Source organism: Aquarana catesbeiana, linkage group LG04 (genome assembly GCF_042186555.1).
Source record: "Aquarana catesbeiana isolate 2022-GZ linkage group LG04, ASM4218655v1, whole genome shotgun sequence".
NCBI lineage: Eukaryota > Metazoa > Chordata > Amphibia > Anura > Ranidae > Aquarana > Aquarana catesbeiana.
In genome coordinates this window covers 440684084-440709649 of record NC_133327.1, presented here as the reverse complement: position 1 = coordinate 440709649, position 25566 = coordinate 440684084, and the positions used below count along the sequence as shown (strand labels likewise).

Below are 25566 nucleotides of genomic sequence, written 5' to 3'. Positions count from 1 at the left end.
ATGATGGGTTTGCCAGTGGTGAGGAATGACTGCACTGGCCCTGTAAGGAATTGAAAAGATCTGATGGTAGCAAGTAGGATAGATATTAAGGTAGTTTGAGGAGTACTAGAGATCCGTGACCCTGCCACGTGGTGGTATAGAGAGAGAATTAATTTCCGGAATCGTTGAATGGGAGGGTATGCCCACCAGATGTCAGTATGTCAAGGTACCTATGTCCTTTTGGCATCATCAATATGTGTCAGGAATGGAGGAGTAATGATTGTGAGGAAAAGCGGGGCATCTTTGCCACCTGGTCAAAATTTTTAGTTTTTTCTCTTGGGCTTTACTGGTAACAGATGGCTTAGGTGGGAATATGAATGCTTTTATTTCCTATTCCTCTGGATCAATGGGTGTGCCCTGTTCCTTTGACCACATTTCAATGCAATATGGGAGTGTGGAATGGGAGAGTTGTAAAAGAATATTTTATAGTTGAAAGACTGCATGAGTCGTGGAAAGTCATGTAGAAGAAAGACTTTAAAATTAGTGGGCTGACAGGAGGTAACTGCAGTAAAGGAGTCAAATATAAAATGAAATAAATTGTAGCGCTAAAACACACATAAAGTTCAAAGTGCATGTAGACGTAATGTCCCAAGTAAAAAGGGGGGGGGGGGGAATGTGTGACCAAAAAAGGGGGAATGTACAATCCAAATAGGACAACAGTCCGCAGTGAGGTTGAATAATCTGTGTATTGATCCTGTCTGCTTCCCAACCGTCCAATGGTATATCATCAACTTTAGCAAATAGATGGAATACGCTTACCAGAGAGGTTGGATTCTACTGCCATGAGCATAGAATCAATGGAGCTTGATGCCACCCTGGGCAAAGTGGTAGAGTGTTGGAGGCAAGGGTAGAGCCTCTACAGGGCCGGGACGTTCCCTCTGTGTCCACCAAAGCAGGGCCAAACTGGATTCCAAAAGGCAAAGTGGTTTCACAGTTCCATTTACTGTGTCACTCAGCAATGCTAAGAATGAAGAGCAGCTGCACGCATGCTCAGAAGAAATTCCGAGACGGAACTGCTCGGTCTGGTAAACTTAGCGTTCGGAATGGATATAGCACTTTCGTCAGGCTGCAATGTTTTAAATAGTTTAATGCAGCGCACTCTGTTTTTCTTTATAATGCGAGAAGAATGAAGTAGTTTTGCTGCTCATATTCACACAGAGTTATCACAAACTTCTTTCTTTATTATTTAGCATGATTTCATCAATATATTTTGATTTGTCACATCTGACAAAAAAGATATATATATATTTTTTTTTGGTTTGTATTTTTTTCAAGCCTGATTTTTCTTTTTTTTTTTTTTTTTCTTTTTACTCCCGAATATTTTTGGGTGTGTTTTGTGTGTCAAGTTACCACAACACCATTATTATCTTGTATTATTTAATCTCAAGGAGATTGCTTGGTGTTGGTGTCCCTTGTTAATTTCACGTTGTATTTTTGAAATGTACCTGCCTCCTCACAAACAAACTGTCCTTTTTGAAGGAAAACACACATAGGCGAGTATAATTTAAACAAAAATTTCTTTATTAAGGGCTCAGAACCAAACAAGGAGGGAGGCAACGCTGGAGAAACAGCAGAAATTGGCGAAGCCTTTGGCCCCCAGGGCACACATCAATTATTTTACTGCAAAATTTGTGGCCTGAGGAGTCCATATCTAAGGGAGTGCAGTCTGGTCCAGAAGTCCAAGAGAATCACTAACAGATGCAGATAACATACATGTCCCCAGGCTGTGGTCATACAAGTGCCTGCATCTTTGGCCAGACCAGACTGAACCCAGGCCATCACTCTCTGGTCTTCCTTAGACGCTTCCTTCCCGGCTGTGGCTCTGGTGGTGGAGTTGTGGCAGGAGGAGGAGTAGGACCTGGAGGAGGAGGAGGACCATGGGTGAGCTGACAAATGTGGCTTTCGCATGTGAGTTGGCCCCTCAACCCCTTATTTAGAGCTTCTAAAATTACAAACTCACATAAGAGGCGTTGGCCCTCCTCCATTTGCATCATTTTGCATGCAGTTAGCTCAGCAAAATCCTCTTCCACACTCTGGGGTGTTCTGAGGGCCTCAGTAGCCTTCCAAAATAGGCCAATTGCAGCCTCCTCCAGGTTACTCCTCTTCTTGCCACATTTTCTTTGAAGGCAGAGGGGAGGGACCTGGGTATCGGGCAACCTGCTTGACCCGGCCACCTCCTGGCTGAGGCTTCCCTGTGTATGAAAAAGGGACATCGTTTTATTTTTTGGTTCATCAATCACAATCAGAAATTAGTACTCCAAACTAACATCTATTTAACATCATTGATTGGACAACCAGAAATCTTTAGAAGAATGCTATACCTGGCTCAAGCTGGGCTCCTCCACATGTTGCTGCCTGGAAGGCCCAGGTTGGGCGTCAGAAGCCTCAGCTGAGGGGGAGGGAAGCGTGGAAGGAAGAGTGGAGAGTGCTGGCCTGGGTTCAGTCTGGCCTGCCAGAAAATGCAGCCCGTCATAGTACCACAACCTGGGGACATGAATGTCATCTGCAGCTCCTGATCTCAGGGAATCCTGGACCTTCTTGTGCTCCCTTAGATAAGTGCTCCTCATGCCACCAATTAAGATCTTCAAATAGGTGATGGCTTCACAAATTGCAGCAAATTATCCAGTGCTGCCTTCCTCTTTGTTTGGTTCTTATAATCAGGGTGGTTTACCTGCCACAGACAGGGCAGCTCCCTGAACATATGTATGAAGATTGGCATAAAGTCCTGATCATTGACTAGATCCATTTTCTCTGCAAGACACAACACAAGACAAACCCTAATGTCAGTCTAAAGTCTTCTAAACTTGTCCATATACAGGCCTCAATCTAGAAGCAGTATAGGCCCAATTAGAAATCTTACCTTCGTTATCACGATCGGCGTCTCCGATACTCCTTCCTCCGCTCACAGTTCGTACGTAGTACGCAGCATGTTACGCTATATATACACTGCGCATGCATGAAACTCCGCCTGCCCCTGACATTCTTTCTAGTCTATTCCCCAACCGTTCTCGTTCTGCGCAGTGGGGGAAGAGCACATGGCGTGGGACACAGCAGGTGCGTGCTAATTACAGCAACGAGGAGGAGGAGGAAAGCCCGGAGCCAGAAACGTCCCGATCCCGGAAGAGACGATTTAAGGCCTCAAATGTGTCCTTTGGGGAAATGTTGGAGATGGTCGACATCCTGAAGAGGACCGACTATGATGGGAAGTATGGACCTTACCCCAACCCCAATGTCAGAAAGGCCAAGATCATGGCGAAAGTTGTCAAGAGTCTGCACAGGAATTTCGGGGTATGACGATCGAAAGATCAACTGAGGAAGCGGTGGTCAGACCTCAAATTAAGGGAGCATGATCAGTATAGAAGGATCAGGAGAGTGCTGCAAAAAAGTAAGTAGTTGTCCTGTGTTACTATTCTTTATTTTTATTACGTTCATGCTGCTCCATGTGCTTTTCTTTACTGTTGTACAGTTTAAAATGGCAACTTTCATGTTCATGGGCACATTGTTCGTTCGTTGTAAACATTGTTCGTTCGGCATAGAAAACACCATGTTTTTGCCATATGCATTTGAATACAGTTTTGCTAGCCTACTTCTCTTAAAATAATTTGGGTGTGTAGATGGGTTGGTAACTAGAATGAAATGCAAACTAGATTCTGTGTAAGGAGAGGACACTCAGCAGCTGTTTACACATCTGGACGCTGGAGCACTAGTGTGGGACACAAGAACACCCTTTTTATTAGGGGGTCCACACAGGTGCTCCAGGGTATACTATAAGGGTGTCTCCATCTGTGAAGCTTGTATAAAACAGGTAATTGTTCAAGCTTAACAAAGGACAAAAATATTTCTTCATCTTGGAACTCTGCCAAAACGGACAATTGTACCCCACTTCCAAGCAATGTTTCATGTTCCTTTTTCTGCCATCAAATATCTGTGTGCTAAGTATACATATTTTTTTTGACATAGGGGATAATAGACTTGGAGGACACCACTCATCCGAGGAGACAAAAGAGCCCCACCTAATGAGGAAGGGGAAATCCACCAAAGCCAACAGGAGGAGGAAGGAGACGTAATCGAAATAGTCACATCAGGTGAGTGTCTGCGACCACAGGCTCAGGTAAGAGATAGATGCCGGCATATTTATAATACATGGTGTGTTTTTTTTCTATATTTTTAGGTGATCATGATATTGTGGATCCAGGTCATTTCACCAGTGAGAGTGCCCAGATCCTGATCGGGGAGATCATGGGGTGTAATAGGGACTTGGAAAACATCCAGAAAAACATCAATGATGTTCAAAACAAAATGAAGAACATCATTGATGTTTTAGGGAGAGTTTAAAACACCTCCAAATACCAGACTTTGTTCTTGTTTTTTGGATTGAAAAATTGTTTGCACCTTTTTGGACATATTCTCGAAAAGCCAAATTTTGAAGATGCACACAGTGTGTGTCAACATGTGCTATCTACCATCACGGGAGATCAATGGATGCATTTTGTGGGTGCAACCCCTTCCTCAATAATAAAGTAGCTGAGAGGAAGAGGTTGCACCCCCAAAACACATCCCTTGATCCCCCATGATGGCAGAGAGCACATGTTGACATTCTGCAATTTGTGTGCATCTTCAAAATTTGGCTTTTCCAGGGGTGACTTCACCCCATCTGAACGCAATATCAAACACAGTTTATAAATACTCATGTCTGCTATTGCCTTCAATTTCTACAAAAGTTGAACTTCGTAAGTTCCAGAGTTTTGCATTTCTTGTTGGTTTTAAACATGCCTGTTTTACCTTAAATGGACATTTTGACTTTTATTAATGTGACCCAAAAAATTGTTATACAACAAACATGTTGGTTTGTTTTAAAAACCTTTTATAAATGCACATGAGATTGTGCTTGTATTAAAAAGATTGATAATCAAGAATGTGTGGATTCTTCTTTCAATGCTCCAAAACTGTTGTTGTGGTAAAATTGGTGTTTTCTGTGACAATGGGGGTTATTTCCTAAGGGCAAATCCACTTTGCACTACAAGTGCAGTTTCAGTGCAGTCTCATTTTCAGAACTATACACATTTTAGTCAGGGTCAGCTAAAAGAAACACAAGCAGTAATAAATGTCAGCAAATATTTTAGTAGGTAACTAATTTTTTTATTTAAAAAAAGGCTCAGACATTGTCTGGCATATTGATGGCCCCCCTACCCGCAAAGTATTCAAGGTATCTTAGACGGACCTTGCGTGCACTCAGGGGGGGGCAAGCCAGGATGGCCAGCCTCAAGCTCCGTCAGGGTTGGTTCATTTACATGAATTCTGGCCTCAGGCCCCACTGAGGCAGCTTAGTTGGCTGAATTTTGCCTTAAAAAGTTGTGGAGAACACAGCACGCCAGGATTATATGATTCAGTTTATACTCTGCCATGTGTATGGGTGTAAGAAATAGGCGGAACCGGCTGGCCATGATTCCAAACATGTTCTCCACCACTCTTCTGGCTCTGGCCAGCCGGTAATTAAAAACCCTCTGGTCCGGGGTGAGGGTCCTCATAGGGAATGGCCGCATAAGATGGTCCCCCAGCACAAACGCTTCATCCGCAACGAAGACGAATGGGAGTCCTTCCACATTGTCTTCTGGAGGTGGCAAGTCCAAGCTGCCATTCTGGAGACGCCTGTAGAACACCGTCTGGGCGATGACTCCACCATCTGACATCCGGCCACTCTTCCCCACGTCCACATACAGGAACTCATAAGTAGCCGACACCACTGCCAACATCACAATAATATTGAACCCCTTGTAGTTGTAATAGTATGACCGCGAGTTGGGTGGTGGGACGATGTGGATGTGTTTCCCATCAATTGCCCCTCCACAGTTAGGAAAGTCCCACCACTGGGCAAAGTGGGAGGCCACAGTCTGCCATTCCTGTGGCGTGGAAGGAAACTGTGGAGTCAAACCAGAAAAATAAATTAATCATTTTGCACATAAACATGGAAAGCAGATTAGACACAAACATTCTTGGCCAACATCAGTATAACATTTATTTTAGGGAGTATTTAAACACAAAGGTATAAGGTCCACCTATCAGATCCCCCCCATGGGCCATTTTATAAATTTTATGGGGGGGAGGGAGATGTTTTGGACAGGTAACCCTCTCCACTTCATTGAGAGATGAATGCATAAATAATGTGTATTACTTTGGCCAGCCACTCCTTACTTTACACTTATTGGCAGCCCACTGGACAGGTAAGAAGTGTCATAATACAAAGATATAAATACACACTGTACACATTTGAGCACATTTTTACATTCTGCTATTACCTATCAAGATAATAATAGGATACAAAAACTTTAAACAGTACCATTTGAAAGTATTCAGGCAGGCCCTTGCACTACATGCTTTGGGTAATTCATCCATAAATCTGACCACTAAAGAGGTGGGTATAGTGTGTATGGGTTTGGCAAAGTCAGCAGATAGAGGATTGGGGGTTGAGTTAGCAGTTGGGGGGAGGGAGGTTCAAAAAGATTTTGGGAGACCAAAAAAAAGCCTCTCGCACTCTGTCTGAATTTAAAGCACACATCACAATTTTACACATTTTAGGGGTGTTTAGGGTAAAGCACTACTATGGATCTGACAAAATACATTGTTAAGTGACTACATGAGGTGAATATAGGCCCAGGAGAGCATGCTGGGGAGGTAAGTGAAGGCAAATATGTATGAAGGACAAAAAAAATTACATAAAAATCCAGCATGCATGAGGACAAAGGGGACATTCACAGTATATTACAATCATGGTAATTGGGGAATGAGGAAAGAAATACAATATATTAACAAACATTCTAGACAATAAAATGTGATGTTAAAGGATACAAATCTTACTCTAATATACTCCTTCTGCAGGACCTGGATGATGGCAGAACAGGTTTCCAGGATAATGATCCCCAGAGCCTGGGGGGAGATGCCTGTCGAGAACTTGAGGTCCTGCAGGCTTCTCCCCGTCCCCAAGTACTGCAGGGTGGCAACTAGCCTCTGCTCCGGAGTGATGGCTTGCCTCATGCAGGTATCCTGTCTGCTGATATAAGGGGTCAGCAAAGCCAACAAACGGTAAAATAAGGGTCCGTCATCCGGAGAAAGTTCCTGAAATCGTCAGGATTATTCTCACGGATCTCACGGAGCAAAGGCATATGACAGAACTGGTCACGCTGGAGCAACCAATTCTTTGTCCATGAACTCCTCCCCACCCTGTTCATGGACTGGACTTGTGTCAAGTTAAGGACCCCAACACCAAGCCCCCGCACAGTACGAACTCTACGAGGAGTACGTATACGCAACATGACTAGAAAATGGTCGGCTGTTCAGAACGAAGTAACAGAACGCACCGAAGAACAGCAAGGCCTGTGAAGAGCAACCTGAAAATCAGTAACGAACTAACACTAACACAATGACAAATCAATTGTACTCGCTGCACGCACTGAAGACCAGATACAAACCCACAAGCACAAACTGAACAGCAGAAAACGATCTGAAAACCACGAGTCTGAAAAAGCGCGAATCGTCTCTCACCAAACTTTTACTAACACGAGATTAGCAAAAGGAGCCCAAAGGGTGCCGCGCTTGGTTCTGAACTGCCCTTTTATAGTCTCGTCGTACGTGGTGTACATGACCACGTTCTTGGTGATCGGAAATTCCGACAACTTTGTGCGACCGTGTATATGCAAAACAAGTTTGAGCCAACATCCGTCGGAAAAAATCCATGGATTTTGTTGTCGGAATGTCCGATCAATGTCCGATCGTGTGTATGGGGCATTAAGCTGTTGATGGGCCAGCCATTTGGATAGCATGTGTGAATGTCTTAGTTGGTTTGGGAAAAGTAGGGGTAGTTTGCTCCTTGATAAAATGTGTACCATTTGGTAAGGAAAGTTGTTCCATACATCCAAAATGGAACAATGCTTGGCAAGAGGAAGGCATACTTGTAAAAGAGGGATATCTGAGGAACGGCATTATACAAGTACCTGTAATAAACAAATAAATACATATATATATATGACATATATAAAAGTGACAAAATGTGAGCATGGCTGGGAAAAGGTACAAAAGTGGCCACTGCCCCCACCTATAACTGGTCTTTGTAGTAAGGAGCACTGGAAGGGCAACGTATGTTAAGCAAATATAAACAGATTTCCAAGCTCAAACTTACCAAACAACCAGCGACCAACCGAATTGACCTGTCTAACAATATGAGTTAAGAACAGGGATTTAGTTGCACACATTTGCAAATGCATGCGTAAGCTGCAGGCCCCGCCAAGGCACCCTGTTTCCTGCAGTCCCTAACTACTGAAAGTCTCCATCTTAGAAGCACATGCATTTAAAATGGATAGGTGGGATTCAGGTGAGCCTGGAAGGAGCCACCCCTCGTCCTCCTCCAGTGGGGGAGTGGATACTTTTTGTACCTTGAATATATTGGTCAGGCAACCCACTGACACCCTTGCTGCCATAGTGCTATGTCCTGGGTTTTCAGTGTGACCCTGTACCTTTAAGGAGGGGTGTCTCCTTCTAGGCTCACCTGTGCCCTAAATATCCATTATAAATGCATGTGCTTCCAAAATGGAGACTTTCAGTAGTTAGGGACTGCAGGAAACAGGGTTCCTTAGCAGGGCCTGCAGCTTACGCATGTATTTGCAAATGTGTGCAACTAAACCCCTGTTCTTAACGCATATTGTTAGACAGGTCAATTCAGTTGGTCACTGGCTGGTTAGTAAGTTTGAGCTTGGAAACCTGGATTATAAAAGGCCTGGGGCACCCTTGGACAGAATTCAGCGACAAGTTCTGCAGCTTATGAAATGTGCAGTGGAAAACAGTGGCTATGGTAAGATTGTGCCAAACAGTGGGAGTGGCTTAAAAGGGAGATGAATAAATATATTTGCTGCATGCACTGTACATTCAGTATGCTACAGACCCCACAAATGTTTATACACACAAAATATTCCTAATTAATGTGCCACAAGTGACATTCTCACAGACATACATAAACCTCAGGGCAAAGGATCACTCTTTCTTTCTTAAACTCTTTCATTACATGGACGTAAAGAATGATCACTTTGTCTGAGCTGCCTGTAAAGATGAACTTCATTAAAACCAGCAACTGTTGAGACAATGAACACATAATAAAAAAAAATATGTAAAGCACAGCAACATTTATGTGCATCAGTCAGGGTCATAGGTGTGCGCAGCCTATTGCATTAGGGTGTGCACCCCAAAGCTCAAACACACATGCTTTCTTTGCAGCCTCAGCTCCACTGGACAGTGAATGAATGGAAAGTGTTCTGTGCTGAGCGGCTTTCTGTACAATCGCAAATTGAAGCATAGTAACCACTGTGTACTATGCTTCAGTTATGAATGAACGCTGCAAGTGTGTTCACTGCATTCATTTAGAAAAGGAAGGGGCTGGTAAATAACATATTGACTAGCCCTTCCCTTCTCTCTAACCTGAAACATCCACAGTAGCAGCTGAGGGGGAGAAGAGAGGAGTGAAGCCAGCAGCAATGCAGGTTGGGGGGGGAGCAACACGGGGGGGGGAAGCCCGGGAAGTAGGGGGAATCGGCACCGCATATAGTGATTAGGGTGTGCTCAGGCACACCTGGCACACCTCCTGCGCATGCCTATGGTCAGGATTATGTTACATAGGGAAGAGTGGGAAAGAGAGAGGGATGGAATGGAGAGAGAAAGGGTAGAGAGAGAGAGAGAGAGGGCGAGTAAGAAGGAAAGAGAGGCAAGAAGTGAAAGAGGGTGGCAAGTGCGAGGGAAAAGAGAGAGAAGGCAAATGGGAGAGGGAAAAAGAAAGGAGGAGGGGGTGAGAGAAAGAGAGAGAGAGAGAGAGAGAGAAGCATAAAAAAATTGTGTGGTTTTCCTCTGCGAGGAGGCATCCAGTAGTTTCAAATTTGCTGGGTGATAGGGACACAGCAACAAACATGCATGCAAAACAAAATGGTCCCACAAACTCTATAGGGAAATGCACACTTCCTCCTGCTGACATCCACTAATTAAAGTAAACAGTAGTGACTTGAAGAGTGGCAGAAGGAACCAGTGAAAGCTACAGGGGACACTCCCAGGAGCCTGTGCTGACATCATCACGCACGCCAGAGCTAATGGCGGTGTGGAGATTTTGTTATGCCTGTTACATGCATTGAGACGTGAGTAGATATGCAGTATACGGACCATTAAAGCTATCAGATTTGCACTATGGGATGCTGTTTATTTCTCTTGCCGGATTGAAGTGAGTGTTCTCATCATATTACACAGAGTATATTTATTATTTGAGGTGTTGGCACTTTATTGTTTTAGAATCCCATTTGACAGTTTTTTTTTCATTTTTAACACATTTGATGTATTTAAAGGTACAGAGCAACAGTATGAGGCGTATTTACCTAAAATTGTTTTGTGTGCATTCTTTGACTTCACTTTAATTACAGGACATGTGAAAAGTCAATTTAAAATACTATTTTTCATTTCTCAAAGTGTTCATCGGGAAAAAGAGTAGAAAAAAACCTATGCAATATATCTCTGCAGTAGATAGACATTTCCCATGTTTTAAAATTAACTGTCATTTGCCAGAAATCCAGTGTTCTAACAACTTCCTGTTTGGCCTGCAACACAGTGCCTTAACTGTACAGATATCTGAAGCAGCAGCCCATATCCCCTCGGCCTCCACATGCATACATTGGTTTTGTTTCACAGCAAAACAAATGGCTGCTGTATTGACTCCCGAAACCCACCTAGTGTAGAGCAAGTGCTTTTGGGAGATATATTTTTTTGGGGGGGCATGCCTACATCAATAGGTAATGAGATTCCAGCAGGTGTGGTGATGATATCATTGGAGATAATAAAAACTGTTTTTCTACAGGAACAAGGTAAAGGAAACAACAATAATTCCATGACATGCTCCAGATGGGTATTGATTGTGAGCTTGTAAAAGCTGAATACTTGTAAAACTTGTAAAAGGTTTGTAAAGGTCAAATGCATGAAAAATAACTACACACATATGTGATATTTTAAAATAATCCATACAGCCCTATGAATAAGTATACATTGGTTATAGATTTTCCAAATACAAGATTGTATTCAGTAATTTAAAACTTTTTTGTTTTTATAGACAAGCACATTCTTGATGATCTGGAAAAGAAAATGATTCTAGTTTACACTCCATCTAGAAACATTAATGGCAAAAGGATTGTATGCTATGATGACCGCTACATTGTCAAACTGGCCTTTGAGAAAGATGCCATTATTGTATCCAATGATAATTATCGTGACCTACAATGTGAAAATGTAGACTGGAAGCGCTTCATAGAAAAAAGATTGCTAATGTATTCCTTTGTAAATGATAAGTAAGTTACAATATCTTAATATATTATTGGCAGTAAAATGAAAATACAATAATAAAATAAACTTTTATAGGCTAAAAAATTACTAGCCCAACAAATCTGCTATAATACATCTAAAATATCCTAGTTTATTGTATTGTAGTAAATACATTGATAGATGGCAAGCAGAAATAATGGAGTGTTGCCCAACAATTAACATGTTTCTCTAATTTTAAATTCTATTTTAATTGATATAATGGAAAATGCAAGAGGATGACAGAAAAAAACTCTAAAGTGTGTTGAAACAAACAACAACTTAGGGCAGCCAGATCATTTGGACAGCCACAAAGAAATGTATCCCATAAAACTCGACCTACTGTATAGCTGAAATATCACTTTTGTGTGGACTGATCTTTTAATGAATTCATGTTTGTGACTTGCATTACCTGTATGTAGTATCTACTCAGTAATTGGCTTTTTTATGAATTAAGAAACCACATTTAATTATACATATTTAAGTTCACTAGAACTGGTAAAAAAGTCCTTAGATGACTTACTTTTTTTGCATCATTTCTGGACCCGCTGTATAAACAGTGGAACAAATGACTAAATTAAATGGTGACTTATGGAAATATTTTAATGCTGATACTGTATTTATGTTCATATAGATTTATGCCTCCAGATGATCCATTAGGCCGTCATGGACCTACACTCTCCAACTTCCTCAGGAAAACACATGCTCCATTTGACCCAGAAAGACAACCTTGTCCATATGGTATGTTTTATTTAACAGCATACACAAAATGCATTTATTTTTGCCAAACGTTTTGTCAGGTTTTTGCCAGCCATTCTTTTAATACACACACCTTGCTAAACAGCAAAATCTGTTTATAGAACAGCTCATTAATTAAGAGGTTCCATTGATTAAAAAAAAAAAAAAATCTTTTTATGAATGGACTTCTCTATTATTGAACCGTTATGGAAATAGAACATATTGAAAACACTTTAAAAACATAAATAAGGACACCTGTTGTATTCTTAAACCAAGAACAATGAATGAGATGTTTGGGAAGCAGTAAAATCCATTTATTGAAGCCTTTGGAAAGTAAAAAGCCTTTGTCCATTTACAAAGGCTTCATCAAGAGTGACAGGGAGACAATGTTGGTGCAAACATTGCATTGCAATTATCTTACAACAGGTAATGCCTGAACTTTTCTACACGATAAGTCCAGTACACAAAGCTATCCTATTTTTTTTTAAAGCTACCTGTCTATTATGGCCAGGTTAAATGACTCACATTTTTTTCTAATCTTCCCTGGCAGTGCCACAAGGCAAAATTAACCGCTTGCCGACCGTCTGCCGCAGTTATACTGCGGCAGAATGGCACAGGCAGGTGAATCGCCGTCATTGTACGGCAGCCACGCGGCCGGCTGTGTGCGCACCCCCTACCCCCCCACCGGCCCCGACGATCGGATTCAATCAGGAACCGATCAATCCCCAGGCCCAGGCCAATGAAATCTGGCCTGGACCTGGTGATCACTCCTGATGAATGATATCCTTCCCCTGTCTGTGTAACTGTAAACACTGACAGGGGAAGTGATGTCATCTCTCCTCATGTCAGTCTTTTCGTTCCAGACCGAGAGGAGAGAGCATCAGAAAAGTGAGTTGCACAACACTACACTGACACAAGGTCACGTAGGCACACATTCACCCCTCGATCACCCCCCCAATTAACCCCTTTACCACCTGTCACTGTGTCACCCAGTACAGCAATCAGATTTTTTTTTTACCGCTGTACTATTGTCATATTTTACCCAATAAAGGTTTAACCCCCTGATCACTTGGCGGGTGATCAAACTTAGGTTTTAACGTCAGATAGGGCCTGCATCAGGCAATAGCACTAACATCCACGCACGCACCATATGCCTCCCTTAGTAGTATAGTATCTGAACAGATCGATATCTGATCTGATCAGTTCTATACTAGCATCCCAAGCAGTTTAGGGTTCCCAAAAAGGCAGTGTTAGCGGGATCAGCCCAGATACCTGCTAGCACCTGCATTTAGCCCCTCCGCCCAGCCCGCCCAAGTGCAGTATCAATCGATCACTGTCACTTACAAAACACAACACACATAACTGCAGCGTTCGCAGGGTCAGGCCTGATCCCTGCGAACGCTAACAGTTTTTTTGGTAGCATTTGAATCAGTCGCTGAACAGTCAGGAGCTTTTTTACCTGTGAGTCTCACTACTGTACCAGTAAATTTAGAGCCCAAAATGGCAAATCAAAGGTACAGCAGCGAAGAGGCCTACACGTTTCTGAGCATGACAGATAGCGAAGAGGAAGTCACTCATCTGTCAGATTCAGGCTCAGAATAGGATCCTGTAGACGACAGCGGTACCCTGACAGATAGCTCTGACGACTGAGTTGTGGTCCCTGCCAAGGTCAGGCGTACCAGACCCCGATCTTCTTCTGTTGTTGTTGAGGTGCAAGAACCGCAGGTCCCTCGTATGGAGCAGAGAGCCAGTACTAGTACTATTCCTTCTGGTAAACTGGCAAGCACCAGCGGCCTAGTACATCCTGGTTGTACATCCAGCACTGCAGTAACACTTGGTGACATGGCGAGTCCCATAAGTGAAGTTCAAGCTGGCGAGGTGGCTAGCACGAGTAGTGCCAAGAAGACAAAGACAGGCCCGTCGAGCCCATAGTGCCCTTCCTGCTGCATTCTCCAATCCTAATTGGGAACCCACCACTTCTGCAGCACCCGTACTTCCCCCATTCACTGGCCAACCCGGAATTCAGGTGGAAACAGTTGATTTTACGTCACTTGATTTTTATTTGCTGTTTTTCACCGAAGATCTCTATAGATCTATCGTGGACCAAAGCAATTTATATGTTGGTCAATTCATCGCCGCTAATCCCCAGTTGACCCTTGCCAGAGATTGGAGACCAAAAATTTAAGACCTTCCTGGGTCTATCCCTCCTCATGGGCGTAACTAAAAAGAGTGAGTTGCGGTCATATTGGTCCACTAACCCAATTCACCATACTCCCGTGTTCTCTGCCTCCATGACCAAGACACGATACGAGCAAATCTTGCGGTTCATGCATTTCAACAACAATGAACTCTGTCATCCTCGGGGTGACCCTGAATTTGATCGGCTCTACAAAATTTGGCCCCTCGTAAACCACTTCAACCAACATTTTGCAGCCTTGTTTACTCCCCATTAAGTTGTCTGCATTGATGAGTCCCTGATTAAGTTTTCTGGCCGCTTGTCATTCAAACAGTATCTTCCCAGCAAGCGTGCCAGATACGGGGTCAAGATGTATAAGGTTTGTGACAGGGCCACAGGCTATACATATAGTTTTGTGGTTTACGAGGGAAGAGATTGTTCCGTAGAGCTGGAGAACTGCCCTGACTACATAGGGAGCGCTGGTAAGATTGTGTGGGACTTGGTGTCACCCTTATTCGGAAAGGGGTACCATTTGTATGTGGGCAATTATTACACAAGTGTGCCACTTTTTAGTCACTTGTTTGATCATCAAATTGGCGCATGTGGCACTGTGAGATCTAATCGCCGGGGCTTTCCTCAGCAGCTTGTAGATTCCCGTCTTAGGCTGGGGGAGAGGGGCCTGCTTGAGATGTAATCATTTGCTCGCTGTAAAGTGGAGCGAAAATAAGAATGTTTTCGTTCTTTCCTCCCTTCACGCAGACACAACAGTCCAAATTCCTACGATGACAGGTGTTGTGGAGAAACCCTTCTGTGTCCATGAATATAACCTCAATATGGGAGGGGTGGACCTCAACGACCAGTTGGCACCATACCTAATTGCCCGTAAGGCCAGACGCTGGTATAAAAAAGTGTCTGTATACTTATTTCAGTTGGCTTTGCTAAACACTCATGAGCTATATAGAGCTTCAGGACGAACTGGATACTTCCTTAAATTCCAGGAAGAGATCATCAGAGCCCTTCTATTTACAGAGGGTGCTCTGGCCCAACTTCCTAACGTAAATGCAGTAAGCCGGCTGCATGAGAGCCATTTTCCGCATGTCCTCTCTGGTACCCCTACCCAAAGAACACCCCAAAGAAGATGTTGTGTTTGTAGAAAGCACGGATTTAGGCGTGATACGCGCTTTTATTGTCCCTCCTGTCCTGGCCAACCTGGTCTTTGCATTGGTGACTCTTTCAAAGGCTATCACACACTAGTTGAGTATCAGCGTAGGGTACAGCACCACACAGTCATAGGCACACGTACACAGGGTCTCGGGGTCTCGAAAGATGTGATGGCCATCACATTTTGAGAGACCCTAATCTGCAATGTTCAGGTTATAGTTTTTTTTACAGTTTTTATAAAAGTGAAAAAGGTGATAAAAAAAAAAAAACACATACACACAAAAACACAAAAAAATAAAAAAGCCAAAAAAAGTTGTGGTTGTATTTTTCTTCTCTCTCTCTATTGTTCTCTCTCTTATATTCACTCTCTACTTTCCACTCTACTGTTCCCTCACTATTGTTCTATATCTATTGTTCTCTCTTGGTTTTATTTTTACTATGTTTTATTGTATTTGCTTTGCAGGTGTGGTATGTTATACTGTAATGTTTGTTTTATTGTTAACCATCATTTGCTTAGCAGGTACGCCATTCAGCTGCAGCGTGGATTTATTTATCTTGATAGCAACAGCGTTTGCTCCAACGATAGATAAAGCCATGACTCCAGCGCTGTAGAAGGTGATTTCACCACCACAGTAAAAAAAAAAGAGCATATATGCCGAAGCATGGGGGCAAATTATATGAAAATACACACATAGATGTGAATACATGTGGGTGGTGCAGATTTTTGCCCTCTGCATTACACGGTCCCTGCAGAGGGCAAAAATCTGCATGCCTGATAGACCCTGCCAAGGAGGGGGTCCAACACGGAGGGTAAGAGTCCACCTTTATCACTTTCTCACTTATTGGAGTCACCGTCAGTGGATTTGCACCATCCTGCACATCTCTCTCCTTTGTCAATCCACTCATAGGGGGATTAGTTGCTGCTGAGCTGTATAGTGGATGGAAGCTTTTTTTCACTGATGAACTTTTTATGTTTGAACCCATGGACTGAGTTTGTTTGATTTTCAGATTTTCACGCTATTAATATCATTGTACTTCACATGTACACATTTTTTGTTTCTTCTTTGAGTTTTTATGTTTTGCACTTATATATTTCTACCAGTCATGGGGTCATTTACTTGCTCTCAGTAGATTGGGGTTTTTACTACCACCCACATGTATTCACATCTATGTGTGTATTTTCATATAATTAGCGCACTTTATTTATTTTTTATTTTTCATGGTATACACAGATATTGATGTATTTTGTGTGCAGCTTTTACCTTTGACCTTTTTTGCTCTGCAGCGCAGTTTTTCTTTTTATTTTTGAAGCATGGGGGCAGCAGGGGTGGAGGAACGATTTGCTCCTAACTTTTGGGGAGGATGCCCCCATGCTTCGCCATATATATATTTTAGGCACAGATTGCGTTAAAAAATGTTTTATTTTTTACTATTTTTTTATATTTGCTTTGCAGATATGGTATGTCTTACTGTTATACTGTAATGTTACTTTGTTTTATTGTTAACCATAATTTGCTTAGCAGGTACGCCATTCAGTTGCAGCACGGATTTATTTATCTTGGCAGCAACAGAGTTTGCTTCCACGATACATAAAGCCGTGACTCCAGCGCTGTAGGAGGTGATTTCACCGCCACAGTTAAAAAAAGAGCATATATGCTGAAGCATGGGGGCAGCAGGGGTGGAGGAGCGATTTGCTCCTAACTTTTGGGGTGGATGCCCCCATGCTTCAGCATTAATTTTTTAGGACATTCAGCTGCAGCACTGATTTATTTATCTTGAGAGCAACAGCGTTTGCTCCCACGATAGAAGCAAAGATATGGGTAAAGTTCAGCTCCAAAAGAGCTTAATCATAATATGGTACCAACATCCCTGAGATATATAAGAGACAGCAAATAAGGGATAGGGGACTTTAAAGGTACGTTGTGTGTAAAGGAACAAAAAAGAATTTGTGTATACCAAAGTCTAAAAAATTATTTAGTTTATTACAAAAATTTGACAAAAAGTAGAGAATACAGTATATAACACAGTCATAGTTATATACACATCTGCCTATTATTGACAGCGAAACAAACTGTAATCACATACAAAGAGCTGATGCGTCCACAAATTTCAACATGTTTCGCCGGTATGGCTTTATCAGGAAAAGGGGGACGCTTTATTTAGTAACTATAAAAACATACACATTTTTCTCAGCTTTAGGTGTATAGAAAGAGAAAAGAAAAATAATATTAATATATGGCATTTTTGTTTTTACATATTATACACATATACATGAATGTAAGAGATAAAAAAAACCCAAACCCCACCCAACCACCCCCCCAAAATATTGAAGAATCTCCCGTACCTTGATGGTACTCCCAGGCAGGTGGGCACTCCTAGACCACACTCCTGTCCAAACGTAGCCGGATCACCCGTAGGGAGGGATGTAGCTAGTGTTTAAAAACTCATAATACTGCCTGGAACACGTAACGTGTATTAAATATCTATAGGGTTTCAGGAGAGGAGCACATGTTCAAAACAGGTCCCAAATAAACATGAACTGTACTCACCTACAACAAAAGTATTGCACAAGTATATATACTAGGAGCTCAAATGGACAAAGCAGATAATGATCCTTAAATTGATGCTGGCATATGTGAATTTCACTTATTTAGAAATTGTTTCATAATACTGGTGTCTCCCATTATGAAAACCCACCACCAACCAAAGGTCACTGAGAACCAAGAGGCGGTGGAGGTACACAGGGAAGAGAAATGGATGTTAAGCACAGCCGATGACCAGGTGATAAGGCAGCAAAACTAAGCCTATCAATGAAAAAAGGGGTAAAAGAAAAGAAACATAAATAGGCTGGTAACTGGGTATCAAAGGGACATGAAAGGGATTAATGGTCCATCAATTCAGAAAATGTACCTGTTAAAGCATCACCTTTGTCTCAAGAGCTCCCGGGGACTCCCAGCATGGCCACCGCCATGGCGGGTTTAAATATCCCCCTCGTTGGCACCAAAACACGGCGTGTGATGTCATGCCGCGATGACGCGGACGCAAAGCGAGGGTGCGCAAGGCACAGAGTGTCCCCGAATACCAGAAGTAATTGCTGGTACGCGCTACAAAACCTCACCGCAAAAATGCAGTGCAGACATCATCTGGATGATGATGATTTATCTGCGGGTGTACGTGTTGCTCCCACGATACATAAAGCTGTGACTCCAGTGCTGTAGGAGGTGCTTTCACCACCACAGTTAAAAACAAAATGGTGCATGTATGCCCATCATTAGAAGTGGGTGGATGAAGGGAGGTTATACCAGAATGATGCCTGCGGGTTTAGGTATCATCTTGGTATCATTCTTTTCAGCCAGCGGTCAGCTTTCATGTAAAAGCAATCCTAGTAGCTAATTAGCCTCTAGACTGCTTTTACAAGCCCCCACCCATTGTCTTCCATGGTTTTCTCTGGCTCTCCTGTCCCAACAGGGAACCTGAGAATGAAGCTGGTGGTTCTGCCAGCTGACCATAGAGCTAATCAGAGACCAGAATGGAATCAAACATCTCTATGGCCTAAGAAACCAGAAGCTATGTGCATTTCATGACTTCGCCGGATGTAAACAGCGCCATTGGGAAATTGGGAAAGCATTTTATCACAATGATCTTGGTGTGGTCAAATGCTTTGAGGGCAGAGAAGAGATCTAGTGTCTAATAGACCCCAATTTTTCAAAAAAGAGTACCTGTCACTACCTATTGCTATCATAGGGGATATTTACATTCCAGCGTCTGGCATCAAATGTAAACAGCAATTGCACCATGCATGTGAGGTATCACCGGGAAGGTCAGATCGAGGGCAGTAATTTTAGCAGTAGACCTTCTCTGTAAATCTAAAGTGGTAACCTGTAAAGGCTTTTAAAGGCTTTTAAAAATGTATGTAGTTTGTCGCCGTTGCACGTTTGTGTGCAATTTTAAAGCATGTCGTGTTTGGTATCCATGTACTCGGCCTAAGATCATCTTTTTTATTTCATCAAATATTTGGGCAATATAGTGTGTTTTAGTGCAATTAAAATGAAAAAAAGTGTGTTTTTCCCCCTAAAAATGTGTTTGAAAAATCGCTGCACAAATACTGTGTGAAAAAAAAAAATGAAACACTCACCATTTTAATCTGTAAGGCCTATGCTTTAAAAACATTTATAATGTTTGGGAGTTCAAAGTAATTTTCTTGCAAAAAAAAAAATCATTTTTTCATGTAAACAAAGTGTCAGAAAGGGCTTTGTCTTAGAAGAGTGGTTAGAAGAGTGGGTAATGTGTGACATAAGCTTCCAAATGTTGTGCATAAAATGCCAGGACAGTTCAAAATGCTCCCAAATGACCCCATTTTGGAAAGTAGACACCCCAAGCTATTTGCTGAGAGGCATGTCGAGTCCATGGAATATTTTATATTTTGACACAAGTTGCGAGAAAAATACTTTTTTTTTTTTTTTTTTGCACAAAGTTGTCACTAAATGATATATTGCTCAAACATGCCATGGGCATATGTGAAATTACACCCCAAAATACATTCTGTTGCTTCTATTGAGTATGGGGATACCATATGTTTGAGATTTTTTGGGAGCTTAGCCGCGTACGGGACACCGAAAACCGCGCAATTACCCTTTAAAGTAGCGCAGTGCCAAATTGTAAAAAGTCCTCTGGTCATTGAGCTGCCAAATGGTCCGGGGTTGAAGTGGTTAAGGGCACTTTTTGCTAAAATTTCAACAAATGTAAAATCAACTTTGCAGAGAAATCAAGTTCGACAATTTTTCATGTCAATCCCTACTCTAGGTTAAGTTTACTTATCTGTTAATGAACAGGTGGACAACCCACCATTTCTATTCAAAAATAAATAGTTTTACAAGAAAATATTATGTCTGTAGGGCTTTATGTATTCAACTGCTTAGCTATTAATTGCCTTTGGTTACACACCGTTTTTGAAACTGTATTCCTATAATATTCCTAAAATGATTTGTTCTTTTCCATTCAGGACAAAAATGCACTTATGGCATCAAGTGTAAATTTTCCCATCCAGAAAGACTAAATCGGCAGCAGCTATCAGTTGCAGACGAACTAAGGGCCAAAACAAAGCATGCCTTCATAGAGTCTGAACATTGTAAGGAGTTGCTGACAAAAACTCATGCAAGGCTCAACCCGATTTTCTCCCTTCCATGTTGCCACAATTGGCCAGAACAATTTGTGAGTACCAAAGAAACATCTCCAAGTTTAAAGATGAAGCAGATACCAAAGGAAAGGCAGCTGGGGTACTCTGATATGGGCAATTGGGCTGGGAACAGTTGCCATCAAGGATCAACCTTAAACAGCTTAGAACAACAAAATCCAATTCCTCATAGGGAAACGAGTATTGCTGAACATAAATTTTCAACAGTGCATATGTGCAAATGGACTCATCCACAGGGAGACGGTGAACAGAAGCAATACAGAATGACAGATCTAAATCACTGCTGTAGCTGTAATTCCATTAATACAGACTTCTTCCTCATTCCTCACATACATAGCATGGACTGCACTTGCATTAAACAACATTACCTTCCATGTAACTTTTTGTCTGAGACTCTTCCTCAACACATCCATACACAAACTGGTTACTGTGACCATCGGGGAAGAAGACAATTGCTTTGTTTACATGAACATAGTGGACATTTGAAAAATAGCAGTAAACATACACGTTGTCAGAGAATAGACACTTCTTTGTACCCTGAAAGTGTGAATGATATTTATAAGGAACCAAATGATCACATGACTCAGCGACAGCATCTAGCCATAATGAAACCATCCTGGAACCATTGCCATTATACTGGAAATGACTGCTCTTCTTCAGTGCTAAAGGATAATCATAGGCTGTTGACAGACACTCATTTGAATCAAAGAAAAGAAATATATGCTTTATTATGTGGTGTTTATACAAATGCAGAGATTGATCAAGTTATGGCTTCAAATCCAGACACCACCAATATTATAGAATTAGCCACCTTAATTCAAAAAACTAGAAGAAGTTAACATTTTTATGGGAGAACAGCCATATCTAAAATATATGGGAACATAGCCTTTAGGACAATTATTTTATTGAAGGTCTTTCAAGTGATTTACCATAATTTGGAAATAATATAATTCCACAGCGTTAGTAAAAACTGAAATGCAATGTATAGTCAAAACCCCACATGTAATAATTAAACCCTGTTTGTCTGCTCCTGAGCTGGAGAGTATGAGAACTGAGAATACTTTTTTCCTTAAGTCTCTGGTTTATGGAAGTCCTTTGTCTTGCATGTTTTCATGTGTGTGCAGAGTGGTCCTTTACTGTCAGAAGCCAGTAATCGTTCAGAAGTCGTCAGCCAGTGGACCCTGGTTAGAATCTTCCTTTTATCCGATGTGATTGATGCTCCACCTCCAAGTATAGTCTGGGCCTCAACAATGGAGGCTAATTGGATATAGGATGTCTGACCAGTAAAAGGCATTCACTGACAAGTATTACTTCTTTCTACTCACAGGTAATAATCCACCACAGATTATTCACAAATCGAAGCATGATTTAAAGTGTTACTAAACCCAGTAAAATGAAAATAGTTCACCCCCCCCCCCCACAGTGGCCACAGCTTATTAATCTTCTTTCTACATTAAAATATTGCCACTATATACCTTTTTGTCTGATCTGTATACCACAGTCAGTGATAAACTGCACAGTGTATCAAGTGCTGAGAGTTCAGGTAGGTGGAGATTTCCACTGCAGCCTGTATACACGCCCACATGTGTAATGCCAATATCAAGTGACCTGGCTAGCTCTGAGAACAAGTAAATATTACCAGCATAAAAGACACATGTGCAGGTTGGCTACTGCCTGTGTGTTAGCTGGCCTTCCCAAGATAGACAATGCAAGAAGGGAAGGATCTGTGCATACAAGAAAACAGCAATTTTACACAATGCAGAGGATTAACCCCTTGTGTTCCACAGTGAGTATAACAAGCATGCTATGCTGCATATACAGACAGATGTTACCCTTGTGGGTTTAGTAATACCATACTTTAATAAAAAAAGTTAATAATTATAAAACTGATCCAAGCTACTCTTTAGCACTGCTATCTTGCCTCAGGCATCATGCTTGCAAATGAACCACAGCACCTAATTTAGAAACTGCACAGACATGATGCTTTATGCATCTATATGGTCTATGTGAGGCCTATTGTTATGCATGCACAAGTTGGAGATCCATCATCTACCTCACTATAGTGAGTGTGCCAAAGCGCCCTGCACACTTCAAAAGTTGTCAAACTGCTGGGCTGCTGTGGTTGGTGCAAAGTTACACTAAGAAAACACCTGCTTGACTCCTTCATTCAAGTGACACAGCTTGCAGTTAAGGCACCCTGCCTCCCTGATTCTCATTATTCCCAATGTATGTTTGGTAGCTTGAATTGCATGCATGCTAATCTGTCAGCCACTCTCCAGCAACACTAATCATGAACATTCAAAAAGCTGAACCATGTGCACAGAACTTCGCTACAGACTGGCCACTCTGGGATTGGGGTTTTCAAGCTTTCATGCCATATTTGAGAGAGATGCCACTGACGTACCTGAAAGGTCTGGTCTTTTATAGGTACCAGATGCTGTTACCCGTTGCTAAGATATGGGATATGGAATGGGTCTGGGGAACCCCGGAATAAAGTTCAAATCCCAAGACAAGTCCTGCAGAAACTAGTACAGTTTACAGGTATGCCTTTAGGCAGGCTGTGTCCATCAAACAAGGGGAATGGTAAAGCAAGCTCATGGGCCATTACTAGAACTGGTGGATGCAGGTGCTTACTCTCCTAGTGGTGTAAGGCATCTTTTACATATCCTTAATGATCAAACATAAAAGTGAAATTATAATATTGTTAAATTATTAATTAAAGTGGAACTTTATGTAAACTATAAAATAGGCAAACAGGCAGGATTTTTATTGAACGCACAGGTCGCTTTATAAATTTGTCAATGTCGAAGCCAACTGAGCTCCCATGCATTTGGGAGAGTGACATCATATTGACATGGCCATGAAAGCAGTCGGTGCTTGATACCGAGAAGCCGGCCGCTCAAAGATGACATTGCATTGCTGGAGCCAAGGTGAGTATAGTTCAGCTTTAAGAAGATGGGTTAGTATGCATCCTAAATACATTCTTCAATATACTCCCTAAAATGTACAAAATCATGAGGTATTAAAGCCAAACTTCACACAAAAAATTGTACTTGGTATCCTTGCAACCCTCATAATTTTGTGTCTTTGGGGGGTATGCTTGTTCTTCTTCTTTCAAGCAATTCTCATAGTTGCCAACATTTTAAAACATTTTCCAGGGACACCTTTTTTGCAGGGCATCCAGCATGCAATTTTAAGCCCAATCCCGGTGAAACACATCAATGGGGTGTAGGGCGGGGACTGTTCCTAGAAGCTCAGTTTTTGAATAATCGTTATGGTTTGATACTACAGAGTGCAACTTCAATTTGTGCTTCACTATGCTACAGTCTGTATGCTGTGCTATAGATTGCACATTCCTGACTGCTTAACTCCCAGCATACAAAGTGCAGAGGTCAGAAGCCCCCGTATCTTCCTTTCATCACTGTTTCTGCACCCTTTTTCCACCATTGCATTACCAGCATCCCTGAACACCTCTTTCACCACTGTTTCCCCTGCAAACCTCTTTCATCATTGCACCCAAAGCACACCTTTATTAACACATTACCCCTGTTGCACACTTCTACCACCACTGTACCAATTCACACACCAATTCACACACCTTGTCTACCACTGCACTCACTGCACACCTCTTACCCCATTGCACTTCCTGCACACCTCTGCCACCACTGTACCCCTTTGCACACCTTTGTACCACCATCACGCTCCTCTTCCACCACTGCACTCCCCACACACCTCTTTCACCACTGCGCCCCCTGCACACCTCTTCCACCACTGCACTCCCCGCACACCTCTTCCACCACTGAACTCCCCGCACACCTCTTCCACCACTGAACTCTCTGCACACCCCTTCCACCTCTGCAGTCCCTGGACACCTCTGCCACCACTATACCCCTTCATACACCTCTGCCACCACTGTACCCTTTTGCATACCTGGCCACCACTGAACTCCCTGCACAACTCTACCCCTTCTTTACCCCCGAACACCTCTGACACTACTGTACACCTTTGCACACCTCTTCCACCACTGCACTCCCTGCACAGCATTGCCACCACTCTACCCCTTCACATCTCTGCCACTGCTGTACCCTTTTGTACACCTTCATTGCCACTGTACACCTTTGCACACCTCTTCCACCACTCTATGCCTTTTGAACACCTCTTTCACCACTGTACCCCTTAAAACACATCTTCCACTACTGCACTTCTTGCACACCTCTTCCATCCTTGCATTACATACATGCCTCTGCCACCACCGTACCTCTTCGCACACCTCTGCCACTATGGCACTCTCTGCACACCTTAAATGTACCCTTTGCACACCTCTGTCACAACTGTACCCCTTGACACATCTCTGCCACCACTGTATCCTTTCACACACCTCTTCCACCACTAAACTCCTTGTACACCTCTGCCACCATTTTTTCACCCTTTTTCACTCATACAACTCTGCTCCCCTCCCCCAGCACACCTCTACCACAACTGGACTCCCCCTGCATACCTCTGCCCCCACTGTACTCCTTTGCACACCTTTTCCACCACTGAGTTCTCCGCACACGTTTGCCACCATTGTACTCCTTTGTATACCTTTGCCACCACAGAACCCACCACACACACCTCTAACATAAATGTACCCTTTGCACACCTCTTCCACCACGGATGTTTGTGCACACCTCTGCCAACACTTTTTCCCTCCCCCATATGAAAAAATCTTTTCATTATTATGCCCTCGGAAACACCTCTGCACCCCCCCAGTACTCCTCTCCCACAACTGTTCTCCCCCTGCACACCTCTGCCATCACTGTAGCCATCTCACACATCTCTGTACCCCTTGAGCAAACCTCTGCTACATCTACACTCCCACACACCTCTGTCATCATTGTGTCCCTTC

General features: G+C 42.5%; 1 protein-coding gene across 1 annotated transcript in view; it reads left to right on the top strand.

The window, feature by feature from the left end:
• ZC3H12D (zinc finger CCCH-type containing 12D) overlaps positions 1-21736 on the top strand; it is a 106477-nt gene extending 84741 nt beyond the window's left edge. Inside the window, exons 4-6 of the mRNA XM_073627442.1 lie at positions 11165-11399; positions 12044-12150; positions 20487-21736. Of these exons, the coding sequence (XP_073483543.1) occupies positions 11165-11399; positions 12044-12150; positions 20487-21517 (1373 nt within the window). The 3' untranslated portion in view covers positions 21518-21736. The remainder of the gene's footprint in view (positions 1-11164; positions 11400-12043; positions 12151-20486) is intronic.
• Positions 21737-25566: the final 3830 nt, after the last annotated feature.